Below are 27,767 nucleotides of genomic sequence, written 5' to 3'. Positions count from 1 at the left end.
CTGGAGGTATCCCTGCATCCTGCCTCATTTGTATCAGTCTGGAGTCTCCAAACCAAACCACAGCATGGCCACGGGCAGTGAAGTCTTAGTGAAGTCTTCATATACAGCGGAGCAGCGACTGGAGGTGGGCACTGACTGTTGACAGGTGTCTCAGAGGGATGAAGCTAGCAGGATCTCTGGATCTATTACCAGGTGATTCCCTGCATGTCTGACTGCACCAGTGATGCAAGGCAATCTCAATCTCTAAAATTAGACACAAGGCAAACCCAAAGGAGGGAAACTGATACACAGGGGAGTACACCTTTTATAATTTCCTTCATGTGTTTAATTTTCCAAGACACCATTTTTCCATGACATTATTGGCTTACTGGAGACAAGCAGCATTGGGCCCAGCTAATCAATACAATCATTGGAAAATTGTGTTGAGTAAAGTCTTAGGGTGAAATCTATGTTATTATGCAATTGTTTAGTGTTCAGCCTGAAAATGAAACCAAGGCGACCAGTGTTCAGCATCATTGGTGCAGTCGTTCTTTTCAGAGTACTATTTAGTTTAATCTAATCAGGGCTATATTAAGTAGAATAGAGAAGAGATGTCACATGGGGCTTGCTAGGGAGAGCTTAACGCAGGTTGATGTTTAATTGGGATGAATCTTATCTTGGAGGCAGAGCGGTTTCCACTAGATGGGACAGCAGCAAAGTCAACATTGATATTATAAACTGGGTGGTTCGAGCCCTGAACGCTGATTATCTGACAACCGTGGTATTCTACAGGTATGACACAACATTTCTTTTTACTGCTCTAATTACATTGGTAACCAGTTTATAATAGCAATAAGGCACCTCAGGGGGTGTGGTATATGACCTATATACCACGGCTAAGGGCTGTGTCCAGGCACTCCACAATGCGTCGTGCATAAGAAAAGCCTTAAGCCATTGTATATTTGCCATATACCACACCCCCTCGTGCCTTATTGTTAAATATATCGTAAATATTAAATAAAAAACAACAATTTGCTTTTTGGTCTTCATTGAAGGTTAGGCATAAAATCAGATTGTATGACTTTGTGGCTGTGCCAGCTAGTGACTACCGTGCAGAGCTGCCTCCAGTACGTGAGTCATCCCAGTAAATACCAACCTGCAAGCAGTGTGTGTGTATTGGGCCCTTAGATAAAGTACTCTTCATATTATTATTATTATTATCATAATTCTTATCATCATCATCAAGGAACACAAAAACACAACCCCCATATAAACAAAGAAGAAAGTCAAGTTTAATTCGTCAAGCATTGTGCACTTGCTGGAGCAATCAACATTGGGTTCCTGTAATTCACCAAGTGACTGTGCTATTTAGAACTGGCGGTGGCATTGGAACGGAAACCATTTCCTTCCAGGTAAATGTCTCTCTCCCAGAACACTTTAGAGAGAACCCGGCGATGGAGTAGAGTGGCTGTCACTCCAATAAGTAAACATAGAAATAGTGTCATTCACACTGCAATGCATTGTGTTATTAAACACACTTTTATTGTGTAGGTGCTAAATGGAAGTGTCATTCATCCATTCATTTAGGGAGGGAGAAAGAGTAAATGGTGACATAAAAATTAGATCAAATGAACAATGAAAATGGTAACCCAGGGAAGGTCTGGATCCCCGTGGCCTACAACCATGTGTAGTTGAGACAGTGTCCGGACCCAGATGTGCATGTGTCTGGTTTCTAAGTTTACACAGCCTATCATAATCTCAAACGATAAAGTCATCTTTTTTTTTTGTTTACTAGCCGTGCATACAGTTCACAGGAGGTTGGTGGCACGTTAATTGGGGAGGATGTGCTCGTGGTAATGGCTGGAACGGATTCAGTGGAATGATATCAAACACATAGTTTCCAGGTGTTTGATGCCATTCCATTTGCTCCATTACAGCCATTATTAAAACGCTGTTCTCCCCTCAGCAGCCTCCACTGATACGGTTGGTAACAGTTCAGTCAGTGTCTTCGTAGGAGCTGGAACTTTCCAGACAAAATATTTACACTACTGTTAAATAACAATTATAATCATCATCATCATCATTACTGTTACTACTATACATTTGAATACTTAAAGAGGAGTGGGATGTTGAGAAAACGTTGCACCCCAATTCATTGTGATACCCAATCAAAATCAAATTCAATGGAGAGGATGTGGGATGGCACCCATTACTGAAAAGTAAACCGTTTCTAGAGTCTGTAGAGATATTCAAATACTGAAAGATGTCCTCCGAGTACCATCTGAATGAAACGGTTACAATATTCAGCAATCTGTCGTCAGAACATTCTGACACCAAAATTAAAGACAGGATTATGTGACAGACACCTCTGCTACACTTAACACAACACCTCCAAAAGGGGAAAACAGGAAGCAAGACGGTCTTTTCCACCAGTTTTTACCCCTTCCGCAAAACAAATAGAAGAGAAAATTAAAAAGAGGCTCATTCAAGTCACCTCTTTGATTCTGGCCTAGTGATGAGTACAACACATCTCATTGGATAAAGGTAGGTAGGCTTTCTCTTTTCCTGCACAGAGAAACCTAGTACGCAAATCAATTACTCATCCATGTTTCAAACAAGTAGATCTGAGGGATTACCTCCTCTTGAGTCGGTGCAGTTGCTATCTTCTGCTCTGTCAGTTAAAACGGAGAAAGAAGCTCGATGTGCTGAGAGAAAAACTGGGTCATATCAACAAAACTAAAACTATGTTAAGGAAACATATTAATGATCGCAGAACAGCATAAAGAGTACACATCCTGTTCAGTAATTCCGACAGACGACTCAAGACGGAGAAAACAGGATAACATAAAGCGAGTGCACTTTTCTTTAGTCCTGTTTGTTTGTCAATTTCTCTCGAGGCAAATCCTTTGAATTCCTAATTTAGTTCTATTAATTATGAACATATCATTAATTACATCATGACTGATTTTATGCACCGAAGAGTTCAATTCCACCACATTTCTACCATGAGTTTGTTAATCGTTGCTGTTGTTGGTGTAAGTATTGTCCTCCTCTCTGTGAATCATCCTGTATGCAGACTCCCTCTCTCCCCTGGCGTCCCGCTAGGCACTGGGGCTATGTTCTCTCTCCACTGGCCACTAGCGTCGCCCTAGGCCCTGGGGGTACGTCCTCTCTCCCCCGGTGTCGCCCTAGGCCCTGGGGGTACGTCCTCTCTCCCCTGGCGTCGCCCTAGGCCCTGGGGGTACGTCCGCTCTCCCCTGGCGTCGCCCTAGGGCTATGTCCTCTCTCCCCTTGCGTCGCCCTAGGCCCTGGGTTACGTCCTCTCTCCCCTGGCGTCGCCCTAGGGCTATGTCCTCTCTCCCCTGGCGTCGCCCTAGGCCCTGGGGCTACGTCCTCTCCCCTGGCGTCGCCCTAGGCCCTGGGGCTATTGTACATTGCAGGAGGAGCAGCATGGGTCATTCTTGTCTGGCTGGGCGGCGTAGTCCATCTGCCGAACAATCTCGGCAAACAGTTCGTCCACCATGGTTTTGCTTTTGGCCGAGGTCTCCATGAAGGGACAGCCCCACTCCTCGGCTAGAGCCTGGCCCTCGCTGGCCGACACCTCCCTCTCACTCTCCAGGTCGACTTTGTTCCCCACCAGGATCACTGGGACCTTCTCGTACCTGCAGACGACACACACACAAACAGATGCAGAAAATGACCAGAAATCATCATGTGACATGAATACATGGTCAATCACTGTCAAGGCAGATCAGAATGAGATGTGATTTGCTGAGATGTTGAACTAAGACATAGGGGTGCTGACTAGTTTCTCAGCCTTTGTGTTTTCCTGTACCTGACGTCCTCTCTGCACTCTCCTAAATAATAATTTAATAGGCATAATGAAAGTTTCTCTGCTGCCACATCATGTTGACAATAAATCAATGAAACCCTAAATAATTACATTAAATCCGTGTGGCACATTATCCTGAAATATATCATCTAAAAGGCCTGACAAATTCAGTTCTGAGACGTGTCTTGCTGAGAAAGCAATGACAACTCAAGTACTTAACCAGCCCAGCAGTCAACAGGAAGTGGGTGAAATCACCCACAATCCCCTGGAGGCAGGAAGAGGCCATGTTGGGAAAGTGCTGCCACTGAGGAAATGGGCTACTTGCACGAGTGCCATAAAGACAAGTGTTACATCATATTCCTAATGAAGGACCTGAGGTCTTAATACTAACTAATACTAATACTCACAATAAAGACTACCACAAACATTTACTGAACATGATTCAAAATGTCTGCAGGGTGGTTAGAGCGTTGGACTAGTAATCGCAAGGTTGCAAGTTCAAACCCCCGAGCTGACAAGGTTCAAATCTGTCGTTCTGCCCCTGAACAGGCAGTTAACCCGCTGTTCCTAGGCTGTCATTGAAAATAAAAATGTGTTCTTAACTGACTTGCCTGGTTAAATAAAGGTAAAATAAAAATGGATCAATACAAATACATTGGTTATATCGACAACATTTCAGTTCATTGGAGACATGTCGGGAGGAGCTGCTGAGGCTATGCTTTTATTCTTCATCTGCAAGTAGCTCTCTCACTGGTTATAATATGAACCAGAACACACCACTATGAACACCACTCTTCTCATGTTATGGAGCACAAACATCCCAGGAGAATCATGCTCCCAGACACCATTAAACTTTTCAAAGGTTAGCCTCTATATATGAAACATTAATTACTCTAAGTGATTTAACACTATTTGACAGAAAAACAATTGTCCTTGATTGCTATGGTAACAGGTACACAAGGAAATGCATAGTATTGGAGAGATTGATAGAATCAGTGACTTTCTTAAGTAGAGGAACGTGAGCTTCTTCTCACGAGGTCCATGGTCTGCAGGTTCCAGTGCTAAATAAGCTTCAACTGGTAAAGAATAAGAAGCTCACTTTGATCTACTCCTGAATATATTATCCAGAATGAAAGCTAATTTCTACTTTTCTCATTCTGTGGGCAAGCCAAGAACTACAGGGGTTAAAACAGCAGAGTTCATGTGCCTGTGAGCTACTGTGTGTGGCTGTGACGCACAATACAGTCAGCCACCACACAGCGTAGCAGAACGGCTGGAATACATTAGCCTTTTGAACCCAAAATGTACAGTCCTTCGATTGTTCAAACAGCTGGAGACTGCAATCCTAACTCCAACAAGTTATTGGAGGCCCCTGATTGGGCAACACTGTTATTCAGGAACACATTTTTGTGGCGACAGTAAAAACATGCAGTCCAACTATACACTCCCTCCCCATGATCACTGAGAGGGCCTAACCATAGTGCTGCTGAGAGGGCCTAACCATAGTGCTGCTGAGAGGGCCTAACCATAGTGCTGCTGAGAAGGCCTAACCATAGTGCTGCTGAGAGGGCCTAACCATAGTGCTGCTGAGAAGGCCTAACCATAGTGCCACTGAGAGGGCCTAACCATAGTGCTTCTGAGAAGGCCTAACCATAGTGCTGCTGAGAGGGCCTAACCATAGTGCTGCTGAGAGGGCCTAACCATAGTGCTGCTGAGAAGGTCTAACCATAGTGCTGCTGAGAGGGCCTAACCATAGTGCTGCTGACAAGGTCAAATCAAATCAAATCAAATTTTATTTGTCACATACACATGGTTAGCAGATGTTAATGCGAGTGTAGCGAAATGCTTGTGCTTCTAGTTCCGACAATGCAGTAATAACCAACAAGTAATCTAACTAACAATTCCAAAACTACTGTCTTGTACACAGTGTAAGGGGATAAAGAATATGTACATAAGGATATATGAATGAGTGATGGTACAGAGCAGCATAGGCAAGATACAGTAGATGGTATCGAGTACAGTATATACATATGAGATGAGTATGTAAACAAAGTGGCATAGTTAAAGTGGCTAGTGATACATGTATTACATAAGGATACAGTCGATGATATAGAGTACAGTATATCATATGAGATGAATAATGTAGGGTAAGTAACATTATATAAGGTAGCATTGTTTAAAGTGGCTAGTGATATATTTACATCATTTCCCATCAATTCCCATTATAGAAGTGGCTGGAGTTGAGTCAGTGTCAGTGTGTTGGCAGCAGCCACTCAATGTTAGTGGTGGCTGTTTAACAGTCTGATGGCCTTGAGATAGAAGCTGTTTTTCAGTCTCTCGGTCCCAGCTTTGATGCACCTGTACTGACCTCGCCTTCTGGATGATAGCGGGGTGAACAGGCAGTGGCTCGGGTGGTTGATGTCCTTGATGATCTTTATGGCCTTCCTGTGACATCGGGTGGTGTAGGTGTCCTGGAGGGCAGGTAGTTTGCCCCCGGTGATGCGTTGTGCAGACCTCACTACCCTCTGGAGAGCCTTACGGTTGAGGGCGGTGCATTTGCCGTACCAGGCTGTGATACAGCCCGCCAGGATGCTCTCGATTGTGCATCTGTAGAAGTTTGTGAGTGCTTTTGGTGACAAGCCGAATTTCTTCAGCCTCCTGAGGTTGAAGAGGCGCTGCTGCGCCTTCTTCACAATGCTGTCTGTGTGAGTGGACCAATTCAGTTTGTCTGTGATGTGTATGCCGAGGAACTTAAAACTTGCTACCCTCTCCACTACTGTTCCATCGATGTGGATAGGGGGGTGTTCCCTCTGCTGTTTCCTGAAGTCCACAATCATCTCCTTAGTTTTGTTGACGTTGAGTGTGAGGTTATTTTCCTGACACCACACTCCGAGGGCCCTCACCTCCTCCCTGTAGGCCGTCTCGTCGTTGTTGGTAATCAAGCCTACCACTGTTGTGTCGTCCGCAAACTTGATGATTGAGTTGGAGGCGTGCGTGGCCACGCAGTCGTGGGTGAACAGGGAGTACAGGAGGGGGCTCAGAACGCACCCTTGTGGGGCCCCAGTGTTGAGGATCAGCGGGGAGGAGATGTTGTTGCCTACCCTCACCACCTGGGGGCGGCCCGTCAGGAAGTCCAGTACCCAGTTGCACAGGGCGGGGTCGAGACCCAGGGTCTCGAGCTTGATGACGAGCTTGGAGGGTACTATGGTGTTGAATGCCGAGCTGTAGTCAATGAACAGCATTCTCACATAGGTATTCCTCTTGTCCAGATGGGTTAGGGCGGTGTGCAGTGTGGTTGAGATTGCATCGTCTGTGGACCTATTTGGGCGGTAAGCAAATTGGAGTGGGTCTAGGGTGTCAGGTAGGGTGGAGGTGATATGGTCCTTGACTAGTCTCTCAAAGCACTTCATGATGACGGAAGTGAGTGCTACGGGGCGGTAGTCGTTTAGCTCAGTTACCTTAGCTTTCTTGGGAACAGGAACAATGGTGGCCCTCTTGAAGCATGTGGGAACAGCAGACTGGTATAGGGATTGATTGAATATGTCCGTAAACACACCGGCCAGCTGGTCTGCGCATGCTCTGATGGCGCGGCTGGGGATGCCGTCTGGGCCTGCAGCCTTGCGAGGGTTAACACGTTTAAATGTCTTACTCACCTCGGCTGCAGTGAAGGAGAGACCGCATGTTTTCGTTGCAGGCCGTGTCAGTGGCACTGTATTGTCCTCAAAGCGGGCAAAAAAGTTATTTCGTCTGCCTGGGAGCAGGACATCCTGGTCCGTGACTGGGCTGGATTTCTTCCTGTAGTCCGTGATTGACTGTAGACCCTGTCACATGCCTCTTGTGTCTCTTGTGTCTGTCCGTTGAATTGAGATTCTACTTTGTCTCTGTACTGACGCTTAGCTTGTTTGATAGCCTTGCGGAGGGAATAGCTGCACTGTTTGTATTCGGTCATGTTACCAGACACCTTGCCCTGATTAAAAGCAGTGGTTCGCGCTTTCAGTTTCACGCGAATGCTGCCATCAATCCACGGTTTCTGGTTAGGGAATGTTTTAATCGTTGCTATGGGAACGACATCTACAACGCACGTTCTAATGAACTCGCACACCGAATCAGCGTATTCGTCAATGTTGTTGTCTGACGCAATACGAAACATGTCCCAGTCCACGTGGTGGAAGCAGTCTTGGAGTGTGGAGTCAGCTTGGTCGGACCAGCGTTGGACAGACCTCAGCGTGGGAGCCTCTTGTTTTAGTTTCTGTAGGCAGGGATCAACAAAATGGAGTCGTGGTCAGCTTTTCCGAAAGGGGGGCGGGGCAGGGCCTTATATGCGTCGCGGAAGTTAGAGTAACAATGATCCAAGGTCTTTCCACCCCTGGTTGCGCAATCGATATGCTGATAAAATTTAGGGAGTCTTGTTTTCAGATTAGCCTTGTTAAAATCCCCAGCTACAATGAATGCAGCCTCCGGATAAATGGTTTCCAGTTTGCAAAGAGTCAAATAAAGTTCATTCAGAGCCATCGATGTGTCTGCTTGGGGGGGGATATATACGGCTGTGATTATAATCGAAGAGAATTCTCTTGGTAGATAATGCGGTCTACATTTGATTGTGAGGAATTCTAAATCAGGTGAACAGAAGGATTTGAGTTCCTGTATGTTTCTTTCATCACACCATGTCACGTTAGTCATAAGGCATACGCCCCCGCCCCTCTTCTTACCAGAAAGATGTTTGTTTCTGTCTGCGCGATGCGTGGAGAAACCCGTTGGCTGCACCGCCTCGGATAGCGTCTCTCCAGTGAGCCACGTTTCTGTGAAGCAAAGAACGTTACAGTCTCTGATGTCCCTCTGGAATGCTACCCTTGCTCGGATTTCATCAACCTTGTTGTCAAGAGACTGGACATTGGCAAGAAGAATGCTAGGGAGTGGTGCACGGTGTGCCCGTCTCCGGAGTCTGACCAGAAGACCGCCTCGTTTCCCTCTTTTTCAGAGTTGTTTTTTTGGGTCGCTGCATGGAATCCACTCTGTTGTCCTGTTTGTAAGGCAGAACACAGGATCCGCGTCGCGAAAAACATATTCTTGGTCGTACTGATGGTGAGTTGATGCTGATCTTATATTCAGTAGTTCTTCTCGACTGTATGTAATGAAACCTAAGATGACCTGGGGTACTAATGTAAGAAATAACACGTAAAAAAACAAAAAACTGCATAGTTTCCTAGGAACGCGAAGCGAGGCGGCCATCTCTGTCGGCGCCGGAAGTTATATTCTAACCATAGTGCTGCTGAGAAGGTCTAACCATAGTGCTGCTGAGAAGGTCTAACCATAGTGCTGCTGAGAAGGCTTAACCATAGTGCTGCTGAGAAGGCCTAACCATAGTGCTGCTGAGAGGACTTAACCATAGTGCTGCTGAGAGGGCCTAACCATAGTGCTGCTGAGAGGGCCTAACCATAGTGCTGCTGAGAGGGCCTAACCATAGTGCTGCTGAGAGGGCATAACCATAGTGCTGCTGAGAGGGCCAAACCATAGTGCTGCTGAGAGGGCCAAACCATAGTGCTGCTGAGAGGGCCAAACCATAGTGCTGCTGAGAGGGCCAAACCATAGTGCTGCTGAGAGGGCCTAACCATAGTGCTGCTGAGAGGGCCAAACCATAGTGCTGCTGAGAGGGCCAAACCATAGTGCTGCAGAGAGGGCATAACCATAGTGCTGCTGAGAGGGCCTAACCATAGTGCTGCTGAGAGGGCATAACCATAGTGCTGCTGAGAGGGCCTAACCATAGTGCTGCTGAGAGGGCCAAACCATAGTGCTGCTGAGAAGGCCTAACCATAGTGCTGCTGAGAGGGCCTAACCATAGTGCTGCTGAGAAGGCCTAACCATAGTGCTGCTGAGAGGGCCTAACCATAGTGCTGCTGAGAGGGCCTAACCATAGTGCTGCTGAGAAGGTCTAACCATAGTGCTGCTGAGAGGGCCTAACCATAGTGCTGCTGAGAAGGCCTAACCATAGTGCTGCTGAGAAGGCCTAACCATAGTGCTGCTGAGAGGGCCTAACCATAGTGCTGCTGAGAAGGCCTAACCATAGTGCTGCTGAGAAGGCCTAACCATAGTGCCGCTGAGAGGGCCTAACCATAGTGCCGCTGAGAAGGCCTAACCATAGTGCCGCTGAAAGGGCCTAACCATAGTGCTGCTGAGAGGGCCTAACCATAGTGCTGCTGAGAAGGTCTAACCATAGTGCTGCTGAGAAGGCCTAACCATAGTGCTGCTGAGAGGGCCTAACCATAGTGCTGCTGAGAAGGCCTAACCATAGTGCTGCTGAGAGGGCCTAACCATAGTGCTGCTGAGAAGGTCTAACCATAGTGCTGCTGAGAGGGCCTAACCATAGTGCTGCTGAGAAGGCCTAACCATAGTGCTGCTGAGAGGGCCTAACCATAGTGCTGATGAGAGGGCCTAACCATAGTGCTGCTGAGAAGGCCTAACCATAGTGCTGCTGAGAGGGCCTAACCATAGTGCTGTTGAGAAGGTCTAACCATAGTGCTGCTGAGAAGGTCTAACCATAGTGCTGCTGAGAAGGTCTAACCATAGTGCTGCTGAGAAGGTCTAACCATAGTGCTGCTGAGAAGGTCTAACCATAGTGCTGCTGAGAAGGTCTAACCATAGTGCTGAGGGTGTGTAGAATGAAGGGCCTGACCAGGCCCTGCCTCTGTGGAGGTTGTGCCCGTTTAGAGAACCCACAGGGGGAACAGCGTTTAGGGGGGTAATGGCAGTCCCCTCCACGGGCGGGCGTCTCTATTCTGAACAGGGCTGTGGTGGCGGCGCCATCTCTACCAGCTCCAACTCATATGGAGGCCTGTGGCCGTCGTCACATGACTTCACATACTGCCTCACCACCTCGGATTACAGCCTGCTGTCCAAACCCACTCATCCATGGGAAGACATGCTCTGGAGAGCCCAGGGAACATGGAGAACAGTGGTATGGAAGCGTGTTTATTCTAGAGCGTGTGTGTGTGTGTTTCTGTGTTTACGCAGAGGTAAGAGCAAAAGTAACACTATTTGGTAAAGGACTTGAGCCTGGATCTGAGACTCACTTAGCTCTGATGGAAAATGATTTCAGATGAGCTTACAAACACAGCATCTCTCCCTGCTGCTATTGTCACAGCTGTCTGCTTCTCAGCACTCTATACTTCGCGGGGAACAACCCCAGATGATTATGGATGATGAGCTAGAGAGCCGGGACGGGAGAAAAGTCAAATGAAAACATATGCATCCATTAAAATAATGACAGATTTCATAGGCTACCTAACGGTCTAATGGCAGAACAGCCACTCCACCATGCAGGAGAGCAGAACAGGCAGCACCCCAAAAACTATTTATCATCTGGAGAAGGGCTATAAAATATCTGTAATAACAGAGGGGAATCCTGCAATCCCAAGGGGAGTGTGACCAAAGCCTCACAGAGACTTTGCACAATGGGCTCTCTGGGCCAGGTGCTGGGTGAAGGAAGGGAGGATGAGGGTGGACAGAGAAGGTCCAGGGTAGCTTATACTTATGCCCATATTTGAGGTTTTGAGCCTGTTGGCTATACATTCTCCACTCTGAAGTCTTGAGCGGTAGTCTTCAACGTAGATACACGGGCGAGCATGCAGACACTCCACTCCCACTGTCTGTCAGTCTGACTGCATGAGGCTAAAGCACTGTCGCTGCAAAACACCCAGCGCAACCATGAGTCTTCAATATTCCCAGGTAAGAAGTTTTAGGTTGTAGTTATTATAGGAATTATAGGACTATTTCCCTCTCTACCATTTGTATTTCATTAACCTTTGACTATTAGATGTTCTTATAGGCACTTTAGTATTGCCAGTGTAACAGTATAGCTTCCGTCCTTCTCCTCGCTCCTCCCTGGGCTCGAACCAGCAACACAACGACAACAGCCACCATCGAAGCAGCGTTACCCGTGCAGAGCAAGGGGAACAACTACTAGAAGGCTCAGAGCGAGTGACGTTTGAAACGCTATTAGCGCGTGCTAACTAGCTACCCATTTCACTTCGGTTACACCAGCCTCATCTCGGCTTGAAGTCATAAACAGCGCAATGCTTGACGCACAACGAAGATCTGCTGGCAAAACACACGAAAGTGCTGTTTGAATTAATGTTTACGCGCCTGCTTCTGCCTACCACCGCTCAGTCAGATACTTGTATGCTCAGTCAGATTATATGCAACGCAGGACACGCTAGATAATATCTAGTAATATCATCAACCATGTGTAGTTAACTAGTGATTATGATTGATTGTTTTTTACAAGATAAGTTTAATGCAAGCTAGCAACTTACCTTGGCTTACTGAATTTGCGTAACAGACAGTCTCCTTGTGGAGTGCAACGAGAGAGAGGCAGGTCGTTATTGCGTTGGACGAGTTAACTGTAAGGTTGCAAGATTGGATCCCCGAGCTGACAAGGTGAAAATCTGTCGTTCTGCCCCTGAACGGGGCAGTTAACCCACCGTTCCTAGGCCATCATTGAAAATAAGAATGTGTTCGGACCCTAATCCTTTAGAAAATGTGAGGGCAGAACTGAAAAAGTGTGTGCGAGCAAGGAGACCAACAAACCTGACTCAGCTACAGCTCTGTCAAGAGGAATGGGCCAAAATTCACCCAACTTATTGTGGGAAGCTTGTGGAAGGCTACCCGAAACGTTTGACTCAAGTTAAACCATTTAAAGGCAATGCTACCAAATACTAATTGAGTGTATGTAAACTTCTGACCCCCTGGGAATGTGATGAAAGAAATAGAAGCTGAAATAAATCATTCTCTACTATTATTCTGACAATTCACATTCTTAAACAAAAGTGGTGATCCTAACTGACCTAAGACAGGGAATTGTTACTAGGATTAAATATCAGGAATTGTGAAAAACTGAGTTTAGATGTATTTGGCTAAGGTGTATGTAAACTTCCCACTGTATATACTGACTGCAGCTCTAAGGCTGATTTGTTGCTTTTCCCAAAATACAAAAACACACCCACACTGGGGCACATCACAGTCATGGTCTCTTATTGGAGGTTCAGTGACATTTTTGAATAATTTGCTAAATCAAGGGGCAGGAAAGAAACCGAACACTTACAAATTACATTACATATCCGAATTAATCAACTTCACCAAATCTGAAATGAATACTGGCTGTGTTTAATTTGAAATGTGTTCTACTTTCCCCTCATGCTAGATGAAAATATGGGAGAAGAGGAGTACAGTAGCTAAGATTAGATTGGTCTAATTTCTGGGTTTTATAAATGGAAACTGTGGCTTGGAGTGACACAGTCAGTAGGTTTCACCCTCTCTCCCCTGATCTCTGGTTCCACATAAACATTCCAGTGGCACACACAATGGAGCATGAACCTCAACACATTATCATAATAATAATGAAGTAAATAAAAGTATAGATAACCTTCAGTAACTGTAAATTGTCACCAATAAAACGTTGAAATGCAGCAAACACATGACGTTTTATCTTGTAACACGTCGTAGGCATACCACTTAATATAAGGATACATAGAAATGTGATTCATTTGTGACATAAAACAACAAAATACAAAAAAAAAAAAGTGTGCTTGAAGCTGCGTGTTTCTGTTTGTAATTGTTATTTTCTCTCCCGCTCAGTCATCTTCAACAATACCAGTTCAAAGCGTCAAACATTACTGTCTCTCTCAACAACAGTACAATCACTTATATCGCCACTCCTACTAAACTGCTTGGCTGACAATGCAAACTATGCCATTATTTTCTATTGCCTTGCCCTTGTCGCTTGTGACTGAACTTCAATCATCTCTGAGTAGCTCTGTTTGTGTGACGCTGAAGCCAGGCTTATAAAAATAGACAAGGAGTTCCCTGCATCAGTTCTTATAAAATGGTCCAACTTAATCTGGGTGAAACAAATGTGTGTGTGGTCTTGACAGGGTTAACATTGACATGGTTATTGAAATTCACATGAAACCGATGAATCTGTGTATTTTTTATTTTTTTTAACAAGTTGACCTTCTATCAAATAGGATATTCCTCCAACTAATTACACGGGTGTTATGGCCACCCCTCAGAGCCTGGTTTCTTCCTAGGTTCCTGCCTTTCTGGAACGTTTTTCCTGACCACTGGCTTTTGGGGTTTTGGCCTGGGTTTCTGTATAAGCACCTTGATGACGACTGCTGATGTAAAAAAAAAGGTTTTATAAAATACTTTTGATTGATTGCTATAGAAATATCCAGCTGGCAGGAGATAATTCATGCCATGATAGTAATGTGAATAAATAATGGTTAATAAGTGATCAGCAGTAACAGGTAGCCACTACCATCCTGGGACTTTTACTGATAGTGTTATTCTCTGTTACAGCATTCAACACACTGAGAAGGGCTTGACAAGAACAAAGATACAGGCCACAGTAATACACCTGAATGCTGTGCTAAGGACACTATTGGAAAAACCATATAGCCATGATAATTTTAACCAATCGACACATGGCAAACTCTGTTGACTTGATTGGTATATTCTTCAGTTGTAGATCACTGCGACATAGGGTGAGTCCTGCCTTCAACTAGAAGTGTACTCTGAGAACAACAAAACCTTCTGTGGTCTCATTCTGACCCTGTCACCATAACAACCTAAGTCCCCTGGCTGACAATGGTAAGAAGTACAACATTACCCAGAAGGTAAATCATCCCTGTCCCTCCTCCATTTCCATGCGCTCCATCTGTGTCACCCGTCAGCTGGTATAACCTGTGCATGGCTTACTGTTGCTGGGGAGTGATGATTCCCCAGCAGGCATGGAGAAGGAGCTAATCATCTGGCCCCATGACCTCTGTTAATGGTGCTCTGTGCCACTGACGGGCGCCAAACACTGATACGCGCTGACAGGGCTCGGGACTGGCCGCAGCACACACCAGCGCCGCCGACCTGGCAGGCGGCGGTGACGGCTCCTGTGTGAGACAGTGACAAGGACAGGAGAGGCTAAGTGAACAGCAGTGACAGCTGCATAACCCCCAGTGCAGCGTGAAGCCTTGGAGGAGAGACATGGGGCCTCCTTGGCCCCGTGGTCAGGAGGAGATGTCAGGACTGCCGGCTGGGCTGTGCACTAAAGCCCCACTCTACTTTCACCCCTCTGTACGGTGGGAGGGTGTGGTGACATTCAGCAGTGCCCAGAACGTATTTTAATATATATACAGACTGATTACTACAGCGCTTCCCAAAGTTGGTCCTCAGGAACCCCAAAAGGGTGCACTGTTGATTTTTGACCTAATACTACGCAGCCGATTCAAATGATAAAAGCTTGATGATTAGTTGATTACTTAAATCAGCTGTGTAGTGCTAGGGCAAAAACCAACAAATTGCAAGTGCTATCGGGAGAAAATTCACAGAATATAATACAGGCTGCATTTATTCAGGAGGCTGCTCAAGCTGTTACCATCCGCACTGGTTTACACTTTATACAGCCTAAGGTCTAATTAACTAAATTAATGCAATCATTTACTGATAATTAACTAAAGTATCGAAAACAAATAGGACTAACTGCTTGCACTTCGTCCAGGCGGTGTAACCATCTACCGTGTTGTCCTTCCAAACTGAGGATTTCAGTGTCGTTCCTCAGTGCCTATTCTCTATTCCTAACCTTTCTTTTTTAAAATGTATCCGGTTAGGCCTAAAATAGCCATTTTCGTGTGAGCTTTCTCATGTGGGGAGAGTGAACCTCAACTCAACGTTGACAAATTAGCACGTTTTCACCACACAAATAAGGGAAAGTTCCTTGCTCCAGACTCAATGCGTGGGTGGCAGGTAGCCTTGTCTGCCCAGCGGATAGAGTCTTGGGCCAGGAACTGAAGGGTTGATTAGAATCCCCGAGCTGACTAGGTGAAACATCGGTTGATGTTCCCTTGAGCAAGGCACCTAAATCCTAATTGCTCCTGGTAAATCGCTCTGGATAAGAGCGCCTGCTCGTCTGCTCTTATGCTAATGTAACACAACAAGCACCTAGGTTTTTTTAAATGTGTATTATCTTTATTTACAATGTTCCCGACCGGTGTATGTAATTGTTCTGAACAGCGAGCAGACCCACGGCTTGAAAGAATGTTTTCATTCTACCCGCCAGATGATTTTTTGGGACTGACCTGCAGGGAATTGTGGGTATTTGACGCGATGCAGGACTTTACTAATGATTAGCGCAATAGGATACATGTAGATTCAGCCTATTTATTTATAGCCACTATGCTGCATCCGTTAGGCTACAGGGGATAACGAATACTGCTAATAGCATAGCCTACCTGATAATGTCGAACAAAATGTACAAATCATTTAAACAAATCATCATTTTGCAATATGTAATTTTGCTCATTTCTGGAGGTGGAAATTATATTTTAAATGGTGTCAGTATGATTGTACTTTCATCCATTCTGTCGTAGAATGTAATTTTATGTCCCTAAACAAAGTGGACAGTCAACACCATCTGTGGATATGATGCTCATCTTTGTAGTGGTGTCGTCATCCGAGGCAACCATGGAAACAGCTTAGGGGTCATGGTCTGGACGCCCCAGCACAGAGAATCCCCAATGTAACCTCTACTGTGTAAACATTCACTGTAAACACACTGTTCAACTCCAGAGAACATGGTTCCCATGCTCTTCTCTTCAAACAAACACTGTTTCACTGCTTAAGACGGGAGAGAGCTGGATGTTAGACAAGGGTCACCACAATCTCAGCGATACACTATCCCACCAACCCTAAAGATTCAGATCAACTTTATTATCCCACCAGGGGGAAATTAATTTGGTCATGTGCTTAAAAAGACAGTACATAAAACATGAAAACACAGAAACTACACAAAATAATATGCTGTATACTGGAGGGACCAACAGACTAAAAAAGTCCCCGTATCTATCTGTTTTAATTATATTTTGTCTGGCTGCTGCTGTGACTGAATTTTGAGTGAAGGGGATGATTACTGTCCTGTAAAATGCTTTCAAGTTTTAGGAGGATGAGTTATGTGTACAGGTAGCTTGCTGATTCTTGATCTATACCAATGATCCTTCCTGCAGTCTTAATCAAGCGCTGAAGCTTGACTTGGTCTTGCACTCACATGTTCCCGGAACACGCATATCAGACCAATGGAGAGCACTCAGCAGGACAGATTTATAGAACATTTTGTAAAATATGGCGATCAACATGTAAATGGTTCAGTTTGCATAACAAAAATAACATTCTGTGTTGCAATTTCTTTATCTTTGCAAAGTCACAGTCATTGAATTTCAGTTTGTCTATTTCGATTCCCAGGTACTTATATGTGGTCACTCTATCGACTGATTCCCCATTGATCTTCGCGGGGATAGTGGAGTTTTGTTCCTTCTCAATTCCATATCCATCTCTTTTTTTGATTTTTATGTTTATTTCAAGAAAGTTATCTGAACACCACTGGAGGAATTTTAACGTTTCTCTGTCAAAACCTTGAAGAGAGGCTTGGTCTGGGTGGAGGAGACGTTTCTCTGTCAAAACCTTGAAGAGAGGCTTGGTCTGGGTGGAGGAGACGTTTCTCTGTCAAAACCTTGAAGAGAGACTTGGTCTGGGTGGAGGAGACGTTTCTCTGTCAAAACCTTGAAGAGAGGCTTGGTCTGGGTGGAGGAGACGTTTCTCTGTCAAAACCTTGAAGAGAGGCTTGGTCTGGGTGGAGGAGACGTTTCTCTGTCAAAACCTTGAAGAGAGGCTTGGTCTGGGTGGAGGAGACGTTTCTCTGTCAAAACCTTGAAGAGAGGCTTGGTCTGGGTGGAGGAGACGTTTCTCTGTCAAAACCTTGAAGAGAGGCTTGGTCTGGGTGGAGGAGACGTTTCTCTGTCAAAACCTTGAAGAGAGGCTTGGTCTGGGTGGAGGAGACGTTTCTCTGTCAAAACCTTGAAGAGAGGCTTGGTCTGGGTGGAGGAGACGTTTCTCTGTCAAAACCTTGAAGAGAGGCTTGGTCTGGGTGGAGGAGACGTTTCTCTGTCAAAACCTTGAAGAGAGGCTTGGTCTGGGTGGAGGAGACGTTTCTCTGTCAAAACCTTGAAGAGAGGCTTGGTCTGGGTGGAGGAGACGTTTCTCTGTCAAAACCTTGAAGAGAGGCTTGGTCTGGGTGGAGGAGACGTTTCTCTGTCAAAACCTTGAAGAGAGGCTTGGTCTGGGTGGAGGAGACGTTTCTCTGTCAAAACCTTGAAGAGAGGCTTGGTCTGGGTGGAGGAGACGTTTCTCTGTCAAAACCTTGAAGAGAGGCTTGGTCTGGGTGGAGGAGACGTTTCTCTGTCAAAACCTTGAAGAGAGGCTTGGTCTGGGTGGAGGAGACGTTTCTCTGTCAAAACCTTGAAGAGAGGCTTGGTCTGGGTGGAGGAGACGTTTCTCTGTCAAAACCTTGAAGAGAGGCTTGGTCTGGGTGGAGGAGACGTTTCTCTGTCAAAACCTTGAAGAGAGGCTTGGTCTGGGTGGAGGAGACATTTCTCTGTCAAAACCTTGAAGAGAGGCTTGGTCTGGGTGGAGGAGACGTTTCTCTGTCAAAACCTTGAAGAGAGGCTTGGTCTGGGTGGAGGAGACGTTTCTCTGTCAAAACCTTGAAGAGAGGCTTGGTCTGGGTGGAGGAGACGTTTCTCTGTCAAAACCTTGAAGAGAGGCTTGGTCTGGGTGGAGGAGACGTTTCTCTGTCAAAACCTTGAAGAGAGGCTTGGTCTGGGTGGAGGAGACGTTTCTCTGTCAAAACCTTGAAGAGAGGCTTGGTCTGGGTGGAGGAGACGTTTCTCTGTCAAAACCTTGAAGAGAGGCTTGGTCTGGGTGGAGGTAACCCACAACAGCGGTGTCATCTGCATATTTACAAAATGTGTGGGTGAAAGTACGCAACCTTGAGGGGCTCCTGTATTCACCTTTCTAAATGTAGAGATGGCGGAGTTAAACTTCACTTGTGGAGTACAGTTGACAAGGAAACTATTAATCCACTTGATCAGTAGAGAGTTGACACCCAAATTCACAAGCTTATCCACCAGCAGGTGGGGTTAGATGGCGTTGAACTTTTTTTTTTTTTCTTATTTGCCTTTTCTAAATGTTGGAAAATATTGACCAGCATGACCACTAACGCATCATCAACACCCCTGGAGGCACAGTAGGCCAATTTTTTTGAGTCTAATTGGAATTGAAAGTCCAGACAGAATTAGTTTTAGAATTATTTTTTTCACTACATTTCATAAGTACAGATGTCACGGCTACAGGGCGTAAACACATAGGACATAGAATGATCTTGCAAAACAGAAATACTGTATGTCCTCGCTACACTTTACTGTTGTTATCCCTGTGTAATAACACTACAATTACCCCAGTAACAACATTGTGTTACCATTTTGTAGTTGCTTAACAGAGTAGAAAAGAGGTGTTACATAATTATAAGGTAATTACAAAGTCATAACATGTTGTCGATACATTTACGATTACAGTGTGACCACACACTGTATATGGGCAACTGTCATGCAAAGGGTTGGTTTATTGTCCATAAATGGGCATTGCCTTTGTTCCTGTGGGGCTGTGATGGGGTATTGGTGTGTCTTACAGTGGGATAATAAGTAGCCTGGATGCCATAGGAAAGTGCAACCAGACTTGAGGAGAGACTCTGAGACAGTCCTTGGGTGTGTGTCTGACTCCACAAACTGCTGGCCCACACCTGATGCATTCACACACGCACACTAGGGGATAATTCCCCGCCAGCCAGGCAGCCTCCCTCCCCTCACATATCTCTCCCTGTACTCACCTCTTTATGGGGGAAACATGCTGACCGCATTCTTTCATCTAGTCAGGACAGGAATGGATGTGAATGGTTTTAAATGCAATTCAAACTCAGCGCGATCGTGAGCTAACTGAAAACAAACAAACGCCAAGATATCCAGGATATTTAAATCATAAATTGGTCATGGCAATTCTGACAGTAAATATTGGAGAAGGCAATATCAGCTCCAGATAATGATATTTTGGAGAAATCAGATTACTTGAGACCACGTTGTTCATATGCAAAGACTGAGGGGACTGTAACATGCCATTGGAAGAGTGTAAATGAAAAGTTGAGGAGTAATTTAGTAGTTGTGTGTTGTTAATCTAGTTCTCCATTGAGAGGCTTCTCGGTGGGCAGAGAGACTCGCTTCTTTGTAGCTCATCAGACTTCTCCATTGAGAGACTTCTCGGTGGGCAGAGAGACTCGTCTCTTTGTAGCTCATCAGACTCCTCCATTGAGAGGCTTCTCGGGGGGCAGAGAGTCTCGTCTCTTTGTAGCTCATCAGTATCTTCCATTGAGAGGCTTCTCGGTGGGCAGAGAGACTCATGTCTTTGTAGCTCATCAGTATCTTCCATTGAGAGGCTTCTCGTGGGCAGAGAGCCTCGTCTCTTTGTAGCTCATCAGACTCCCTCCGTTCACCCTGTCAGATACACTGACACCTACAATGAGTGATGCACCCAGCGCCACAGCTCAGTGCAGGCTGAATCCCCACTTCACACCAACTCTAGAAGAGGGAAACACCAACATGTGAATGTAGCCCAGGTTTGACGATACTATGGCATTCATATGGTGAGTGCATTTGTATAAGGTTTTAACCAGGTCTTGAGAGTGGATGACTCATTTCTCGTGTGACTGTAAGTCTGCCACAAATTAGGCCACTGCACACTCTGCCTTTATGAATTACTTTGCTAAGCTAAGGGATAACCGAGTCGTCTTTATAGCATGTGTCATTATCATAGCATGATTATAAACATGTAAGGACAATGCATGCGGACACTAAAGATGGCCTGGCGCACCCATATAATGACAGTGCTGATCAGTGCTTTTCACACGCATGAGTCCTGTCTGTTCTGTTTTGTTCCTTCCAAAACAGATTGCGACACTAATTAAAAACATAACTTCCTCTCTTCAGAAACAGGCCCAATGTGATCCTCCAAACGTTGTGACTCTTGCCATTTTGAGGGTCTGCTAGAATCAGGCCTCTGTCTCTCTCTCTGCAGAGCCACTGGAGCTGTGACTCCTGGGTATTCCAACTGTCTATTTCACTGGGGTTGCAGCATCCAGGCTGATCCAGCATACAGAGCAGAGCTGCATTTGAGGTAGCCAGTCAGACAGACAGACAGACAGACACTATCTCCACTGTAATAAGTGCAGGGGAAACTGGTCTCAGATCTACTGATGTCCAGGGCCTGGTGTGGTTCAGTAGTACAGTAAAGTCTAACAGAGGAGAAATAACAGCATGGCCTTACTAAAATGGCTATAGAGCTATAGGGGAAAAATAGAAGATGCACAAACATATGCCTCCTACCATACAAAATAAGACACAGACATGTCGTAAAAACTATGCTAAATAGGCTAGAATCATTTATATGGTTGAAGAACCCGGTTGAACTGCCTTCAGAGAGATAGATAGGCTAGTGTTGGATGATACAGCACCAGTTGAAGAGATTACCCACTGGGCACATACTGGTTGAAATAACGCTGTTTCCGCATCATTTCAATTAAATTACGTTGAACCAACGTAGAATAGACGTTCAATTGACGTCTGTGACCAATGGGTTTTCAGTAGTAGGCTATAACATGCTTCAATAGGCCAGAGTAGGAAGTGGTTCTGCGTGTTGTATCATAACAGGCCACATCCTCAAAAGTAGTGTCATTTTTGTGTCTACTCTGCACAAAGGTGCGCCTTCATAGATTGTGTAGTACCATTTGAGATATTAATTATGTTTTCTGTCAATGTGACAAATGAGTTGTCGGCTATCAGTGGGAAAATGCAACCAGGCATTATCATTCATTTGCATCTATGCATGTTTACAATGAGAAATAGGCCTCCTGTAGGCCTTCCATAATACATGAATATGATCCAAAACCACACACCTTTTCACTCTGATGATCTGGTCCCTCATGGGTTTGATGTCTTGGAAGCTCTGCTGGTTGACAAGACTGTAGACAAGTATGAAGCCTTGGCCATTTTTGATGTAAAGGTCCCGCATGGATGCGAACTGTTCAGTACCAGCAGTGTCAAGAATCTCCAGAACAGAGGGTGAGGAATCCACCTCGATTTCTTTGCGGTAAAAATCCTCTATGGTCGGGTCGTATTTCTCAATAAAAGTCCCGGTGACAAACTGAACAGTGAGGGCGGATTTCCCGACCCCACCGCTGCCAAGGACCACCACTTTGTACTCGCGCATTGCTCCCTTGTTAGTTGATGATTTCAAGAGATTGTCGAAAGCTATCCCCGCGCAAATAACATTTATTCCTGTTCCATTTTGAACGGATATAAAAAAAATATTGCCTTCCTTACCACCGTTCAGCAATGGCAAATACAAAAGCAGAACACAAAGCCTTGCTAACCGAAGATGGATTTCATTGTAGAAATTCCCCCAGGCAACTTCAAAATGTGCATTACAAGCTATTGAAACGAGGGACAATGTGAAACGTGTGGTTTTTCTTCTGCTTCGCTTACCATTCTATGCATCATAAAAACAAAACTTGCTCCAGCGAAGACATTGGTGAAAAAACAGGACGGTTCCTGATGATGGATCCTGAAAGAAGACTGTCGCGTATTAACTCAACAACTGTTGATAAATAAATCCTATTTTAAAAGTTAATAATACAAGCGTTCTTCTTTGATTATTTTCACCATCTCTTCCCGTTCCTTATGCGCTCACCAATACAATCCTGGCCGCCATACTCTCGGGTGGAGACCCACCGCCGCCGCGTAACCAACCCGTCCTCTCTCGGCTTCCGTACCAACGAAAAGGAGACGGGTCTTCGCCAATAGAAAGATGTACCAAGAACCCAATGGCTACCTTTACTTGGTGTAAACCTCACTCATGACTATCTGAATGCCATACGGAAACGGCCAGTAAAATTCAAGGGCTGGATTTCCGTTAATGTGTTCAATTTCTCATCATTCGGTAGCCAAGTGACATCCTCGGTGCGCTCATCCAATCACAGAAGCAGCTTGAGGATGTGTATCCAATACAAGGAATGTGCGCCTGGATGCTGTTGCGATGGTAACGCTACCAGCCGTGTACATGCATCAAAAAGTAGCCGTCTTTCAAACAAACATCAGTACAATGTGAAGGTGGAGGCTAGCAAAATACCATCTTGGACTAGACTGTATAGAGGACTATAAATAACTAGACAGCAGGATCTGCTTGCATTTGGATAAGTCAGTGTCTTTGCAATATCTGCAAAGTTGTGTTATCAGATGCAGATGTGCATAGACAGACTATTCGTTACAAATGGCAACAATTTAGCATATTCATCCACAAATACCGAATAATTCATGCTTTTTTTTGTCATAGGAAATGGGATAAGACTAAACCTATCCTAACAATTCCTGAGATGGAGCATTTCATTATTTGGGACTTGTGAAAAAAATGTCCTCTGCTTATTTAAAATACCCCAAATAAATAGGCTTATTATTTCCTATGTGAATCACCAAAACAAAGGAATCAGAAACCTGGCATTTACTTAAACTTTTATTTATTTTTTAACATTAGATTTTACACAATTTTGCATTTACCAAAACTACTGTATATAACATAAATGAGCACAAATAAAACATTTAAAATTGCCACATGAACAGATTCAAAATTAGTAAGGGTTTGTCCCCTCTGTTCTAGAGTGCGGCACTACAGATGGAACCATATGTGAACCAGCACAGCAGTTTAAACATAACCCTGCAGTAACTGTAGCACCACCATTTAGAATGGCACCTGTCAGTTTTCTCATCATCAAGCTTTTCTCAGTGAAATATTTGACTGCACTCTTTACAATCTACCATTTTGACCTCAAAATGAAAATGTACTGTAGTGAGAATTAAAACAGCATATTTCACAAATTGCAATAGACTAATTACAATCCTTATATTTCATGAGTCCTAACACATAACAACTTAAGAACAACACATCAAAAGGCAAGGCAAAGATCACTAATAAGCTAGTCTGCCCAGATCAGTTTACCAACTGTTCACAAAGTGCTAAGGAATCCTGTTACTATTGGGTCAGTAAAAATGAACACATTCTGACTGTCCAACTCTTTTGATTGGGTGATCTAAAATCTCGACTGACTTTCAGGTGCAGATTTAACTAGCTATAACAACATTCAAAACATTTAGCAAAAATCAAGTTGAAATTAAAACACTGAAATAAACATTTCCATAGAAACATTGTTTCTTGTGAAAGACGCCTTAAGTCAACATTTGACATAATTTAGGAGAATCACTGCCACATTAGCCATACCCACTACTATATGTTTAACAAAGGTGCTTTGAGTTTTCCCTTGTCTGCATGAGTCCAGGGACACTTTATCTGGTGGAATAGAAAGATTAGAACATGTATTAATGGGTATGTATGTAAATGCCATGGGTTGGCTGTCAAATGCAAAATTAATATTTTGTGATACCAAGGCAACATGATACTGAAAATATTGTTTTTGCCATAACATAGGAAATGTTCAGATTCCGGCAATACAATCCAGTGTGTTGCAGTGCTCTAGAAAAGCATAACAAATTATATAATTTCCAAAAATACAGAGCTTCCGTAATTGCAACTTTAGTAGACAAATTAATATAGTTATGAAATTATACTGTACTACAATGAAAAGTACATTAACTTAAATGTTTATTTTTTTGGTAGACTGTGACCTATACAATAAACTGTTTTTATACATAATAAAAGCAATTCTACAACCTTGCTCGTACTGCAGAGTGTTGTCCTGTATAAGTGACAAGGCAGTGACAAGGACGAGATGTGGTAGCTTACCATTGGTAGCTCCAACATTCCATCCCTGATCACAGACGGTTTTTCATAGGCTAACGTGACAGGACAGGTCCTTTGAGGAACCGCCAGCAGAGCAAAGCTCAGCTTAATAAATTACATTCATTTTAAAATAGAATACAACATTGTTCAATAACTAATGTTAAACAAATAAAACTAAGTATATTCCATTTATTTCCATCAAACGTTACATAAAAATGAACTTTTCTGAAAATGTTAAATAAAAAAAGTGATGGAAAAAGGCAAAGATGGTAAGGACATGAATGAAGGACTCCTCTCACTGTTGATTGTCTGAATTGATCAAACATCATGGAAAAAAATCTCCTTGATACTGTTGAGATTATTATTATTTTTTCCACAGACAGATTTCACTCACACACACAAAATGAAAAGGGGAGAATGAAAGACTGGGTAACATTTTGAGTTTGCACCTGTGTGAATTTTGTAACTGTTATTTCAAGAGCAAATAAAACATACAAGTTTGAGCAAAAAGGTAAAATAATGGTACGTGTAGATAAATTGTAAATAGTTCAATATTTTTTACTTTATTTTCATCTTTTATATCCTTCTGTAAATAACTGACTTCATTAGTCTTTTATACCCTACTGTAAATAACATGTATAGACTTGCACTGGTGGATAAATCTGTTTTCTTCTGTTTGTAAGTGCTAGTTTTATAGACCAGTTTGTAAATACAATGAAGCTTTGACAATAACATGTAGAGTTATACGAGTTTCATTACATTTGTAATGTGACCACGTCCTACCACTAAAACATGTATTGTGATACATTCTACTTGAAAGATGTTAGACTATGATATCAATGCAGTAAATGTGAGGATATGATAAAGACAGCTGTAAAAAAGAGAAGAATGAGTTAAACAACATAGAATTTCAATACATATCTGGTTTTCTAATCTCCAATCACTTTTTTTTTTTTTTTGTCGAAAACAAAAAAAAACGTTCAACTCATTAAGAATGAAGCTAAACCATGTTACATAATGAACCCTCCACTGAACATCATGCCAAAGCAGACATGTTCAGATCTGTCAGATATTGACATAAAAAATAAAAAGTCAATGATCAATGAAAAGTTAAAGCAGTAAAAACTAACCCGCTGTACAAAGAGTACCAACGCACCGAATTCACATCACACAAAAACAGGTGTTCATTTTCTTCCAGAAGTGATTATTGTGAGAGTGTGGAGTGTTTTGAGAAATTGTGATGGTTTTCTATTTAATTTTTAATATTTTTTTTTTTTCTTTCACACAGCCTTTTTGAAGATGCATGTTATATACACATTACTTTAGGCACTTCTACAGTTAAAATAAGACCGGATTAACAAGTGACCTCCCGTCATGTGTAAGTCAGCCTTTTTAACAAAGATCACCACATGTACTGTACCTTTCTGTTGAAGTCTTATCATTCTGTTCCCCCTTTAATGTCTGTGGCCTCGGAGTATAACCACCTAACCCTTTAAATGTCTAATAGCTCACAAAACTCTTACTCAGACTTTCAAATCCTCTAAGGTGGCTTATTGTCAGCCCACCAATCACTCTGCTAGGTGATTGGCACATCTGGTATTTCTTGGATGAATGCTAAAATACTCAAGGCCCAATAGACATAACGCAAACAGTGTAACGCAAACAGACACTTGGAACCAGTGATCGCTAGATTCATTATCAATTCTGGAATTAGTGGCTGATTATTTCACTGCCATTTGGCCACCATAAGGTAGAAGTATGAAATGTTCTGCTATTATCATGTCTTATTCCTTCATCATAAAGGGACCAAGGCACACCGGAAGGGGGAGCAGTGATCCTATACTCAGAGAACAACCATCGGATAAACAACAACAGACAATCCATCCTCCGTCACATTCATCCTTTACAAGAACAAGAAGAGCACTCCTTCCAGCCTGATGCACAGGCCAAGTGTACATTTGTATATGGGGTAAAAACAAGAGAGCTTTTCAATGGTCTGTTTTAAATAAAAGAAATCAAACACTTAAGATGCACAATCAATTCTGCAAAAAAATTTAAAAAATGTTTGATTTGGGTGAGTTTGGGTGTAGTTTTAGCAAAACATTAAAAAAGGTCATAAAAGTAATTGTTGAATACCTTTACAATTACATTTTCAGAATCCCCAATCATGTGTGTATACATATAATAAAATCATACATTTACATATTAGTAATGGTAGTAGTCCTAGCAACACTGGTATATCATCTGTATATATATATATATATATATATATTTTTATTTTTTTTACCATAGCTCAATGTTATACATTGCCTCTAATCTTCTTCTCAGCATGCAGGTTGCTGTAGTTCTCTTGTGGAGCAAATGTAGTATTTACAGACGGGCTGTTTGGGACCTCTAAGGGCAGCGTCTTGACACTCTGTTCCTTTCCTGTTAGTTACTTGAGGATGATCTGTTTTAGGAGCAGAGATTGAGACATCATGTTACTCAATTGGTGGCATTCACAAATCAACATGACTGATTGCCCTTAGGTCCAAGTAACAGTGCCAGTGAGTTTTTGGAAGACAAAAACAGTACTGATGCAGCTCTGTACAAGATTCATGGTAGGAAATGATGGAAGAAAAAAAGGGGTTCTTATCTGCAGAAGTAGAACAGTAGCAAAACACTGTGACCAGTGTAATCAAACAATGCTGACGAAACAAAGAGAACCATGGGTAAAATATACATTTAATATCCTGCATGTAAAACAAACATCATTCTGTTGAGTTGAGACATCTTTCAGATCAGATTCAGAGCTGAGGCAGTAGTCTACATACCCAGGTTATTGTAATAACATTGAAAATAAAGAATTACAAAAATCGACAACAGCGCAAACTAAAATGTTGCAAATCTCAACAAAAACTAATTGAAATCAGAGAAAGTTTTTTTTTTTTTTTAAATAGCCTAGCTAGAGATTTTTTTAAATATTTATTTTATTTAACCAGGCAAGTCAGTCAAAGAACAAAACTCTTATTTACAATGACGGCCTACCCCGGGCAAACCCGGATGACTCTGGCCCAATTGTGCGCCGCCCTATGGGACTCCCAATCACAGCCGGATGTGATACAGCCTGGATTCAAACCAGGGACTGCAGTGACGCCTCTTGCATTGAGATGCAGTGCCTTAGACCGCTGAGCCACTCGGGAGACAC

General features: G+C 43.5%; 2 protein-coding genes across 21 annotated transcripts in view; both read right to left on the bottom strand.

Moving 5' to 3' along the window:
- Positions 1-1,251: 1,251 nt before the first annotated feature.
- LOC139380942 (ras-related protein Rap-2a-like) lies at positions 1,252-22,617 on the bottom strand. The gene is made up of 2 exons (XM_071124131.1): positions 21,687-22,617; positions 1,252-3,641 (listed from the first exon to the last, which is right to left on the bottom strand). The coding sequence occupies exons 1-2, from the start codon at positions 21,998-22,000 to the stop codon at positions 3,404-3,406; spliced, it is 552 nt and encodes a 183-aa protein (XP_070980232.1). The 5' UTR covers positions 22,001-22,617; the 3' UTR covers positions 1,252-3,403.
- Positions 22,618-23,286: 669 nt separating this feature from the next.
- Positions 23,287-27,767, bottom strand: part of LOC139380940 (muscleblind-like protein 2a) — a 39,935-nt gene continuing 35,454 nt past the window's right edge. For 16 of the 20 annotated variants that reach the window (XM_071124125.1, XM_071124115.1, XM_071124126.1 and 13 more), the window contains one exon: positions 23,287-27,029. In XM_071124125.1, the coding sequence (XP_070980226.1) occupies positions 27,015-27,029 (15 nt within the window). In that variant the 3' untranslated portion in view covers positions 23,287-27,014. The remainder of the gene's footprint in view (positions 27,030-27,767) is intronic. The other 4 variants (XR_011628487.1, XM_071124111.1, XM_071124122.1 and 1 more) reach the window with 1 other exon arrangement.

Source organism: Oncorhynchus clarkii, chromosome 22, assembly GCF_045791955.1.
Source record: "Oncorhynchus clarkii lewisi isolate Uvic-CL-2024 chromosome 22, UVic_Ocla_1.0, whole genome shotgun sequence".
Lineage (NCBI taxonomy): Eukaryota > Metazoa > Chordata > Actinopteri > Salmoniformes > Salmonidae > Oncorhynchus > Oncorhynchus clarkii.
This window is presented reverse-complemented; position numbering and strand designations above follow the sequence as displayed.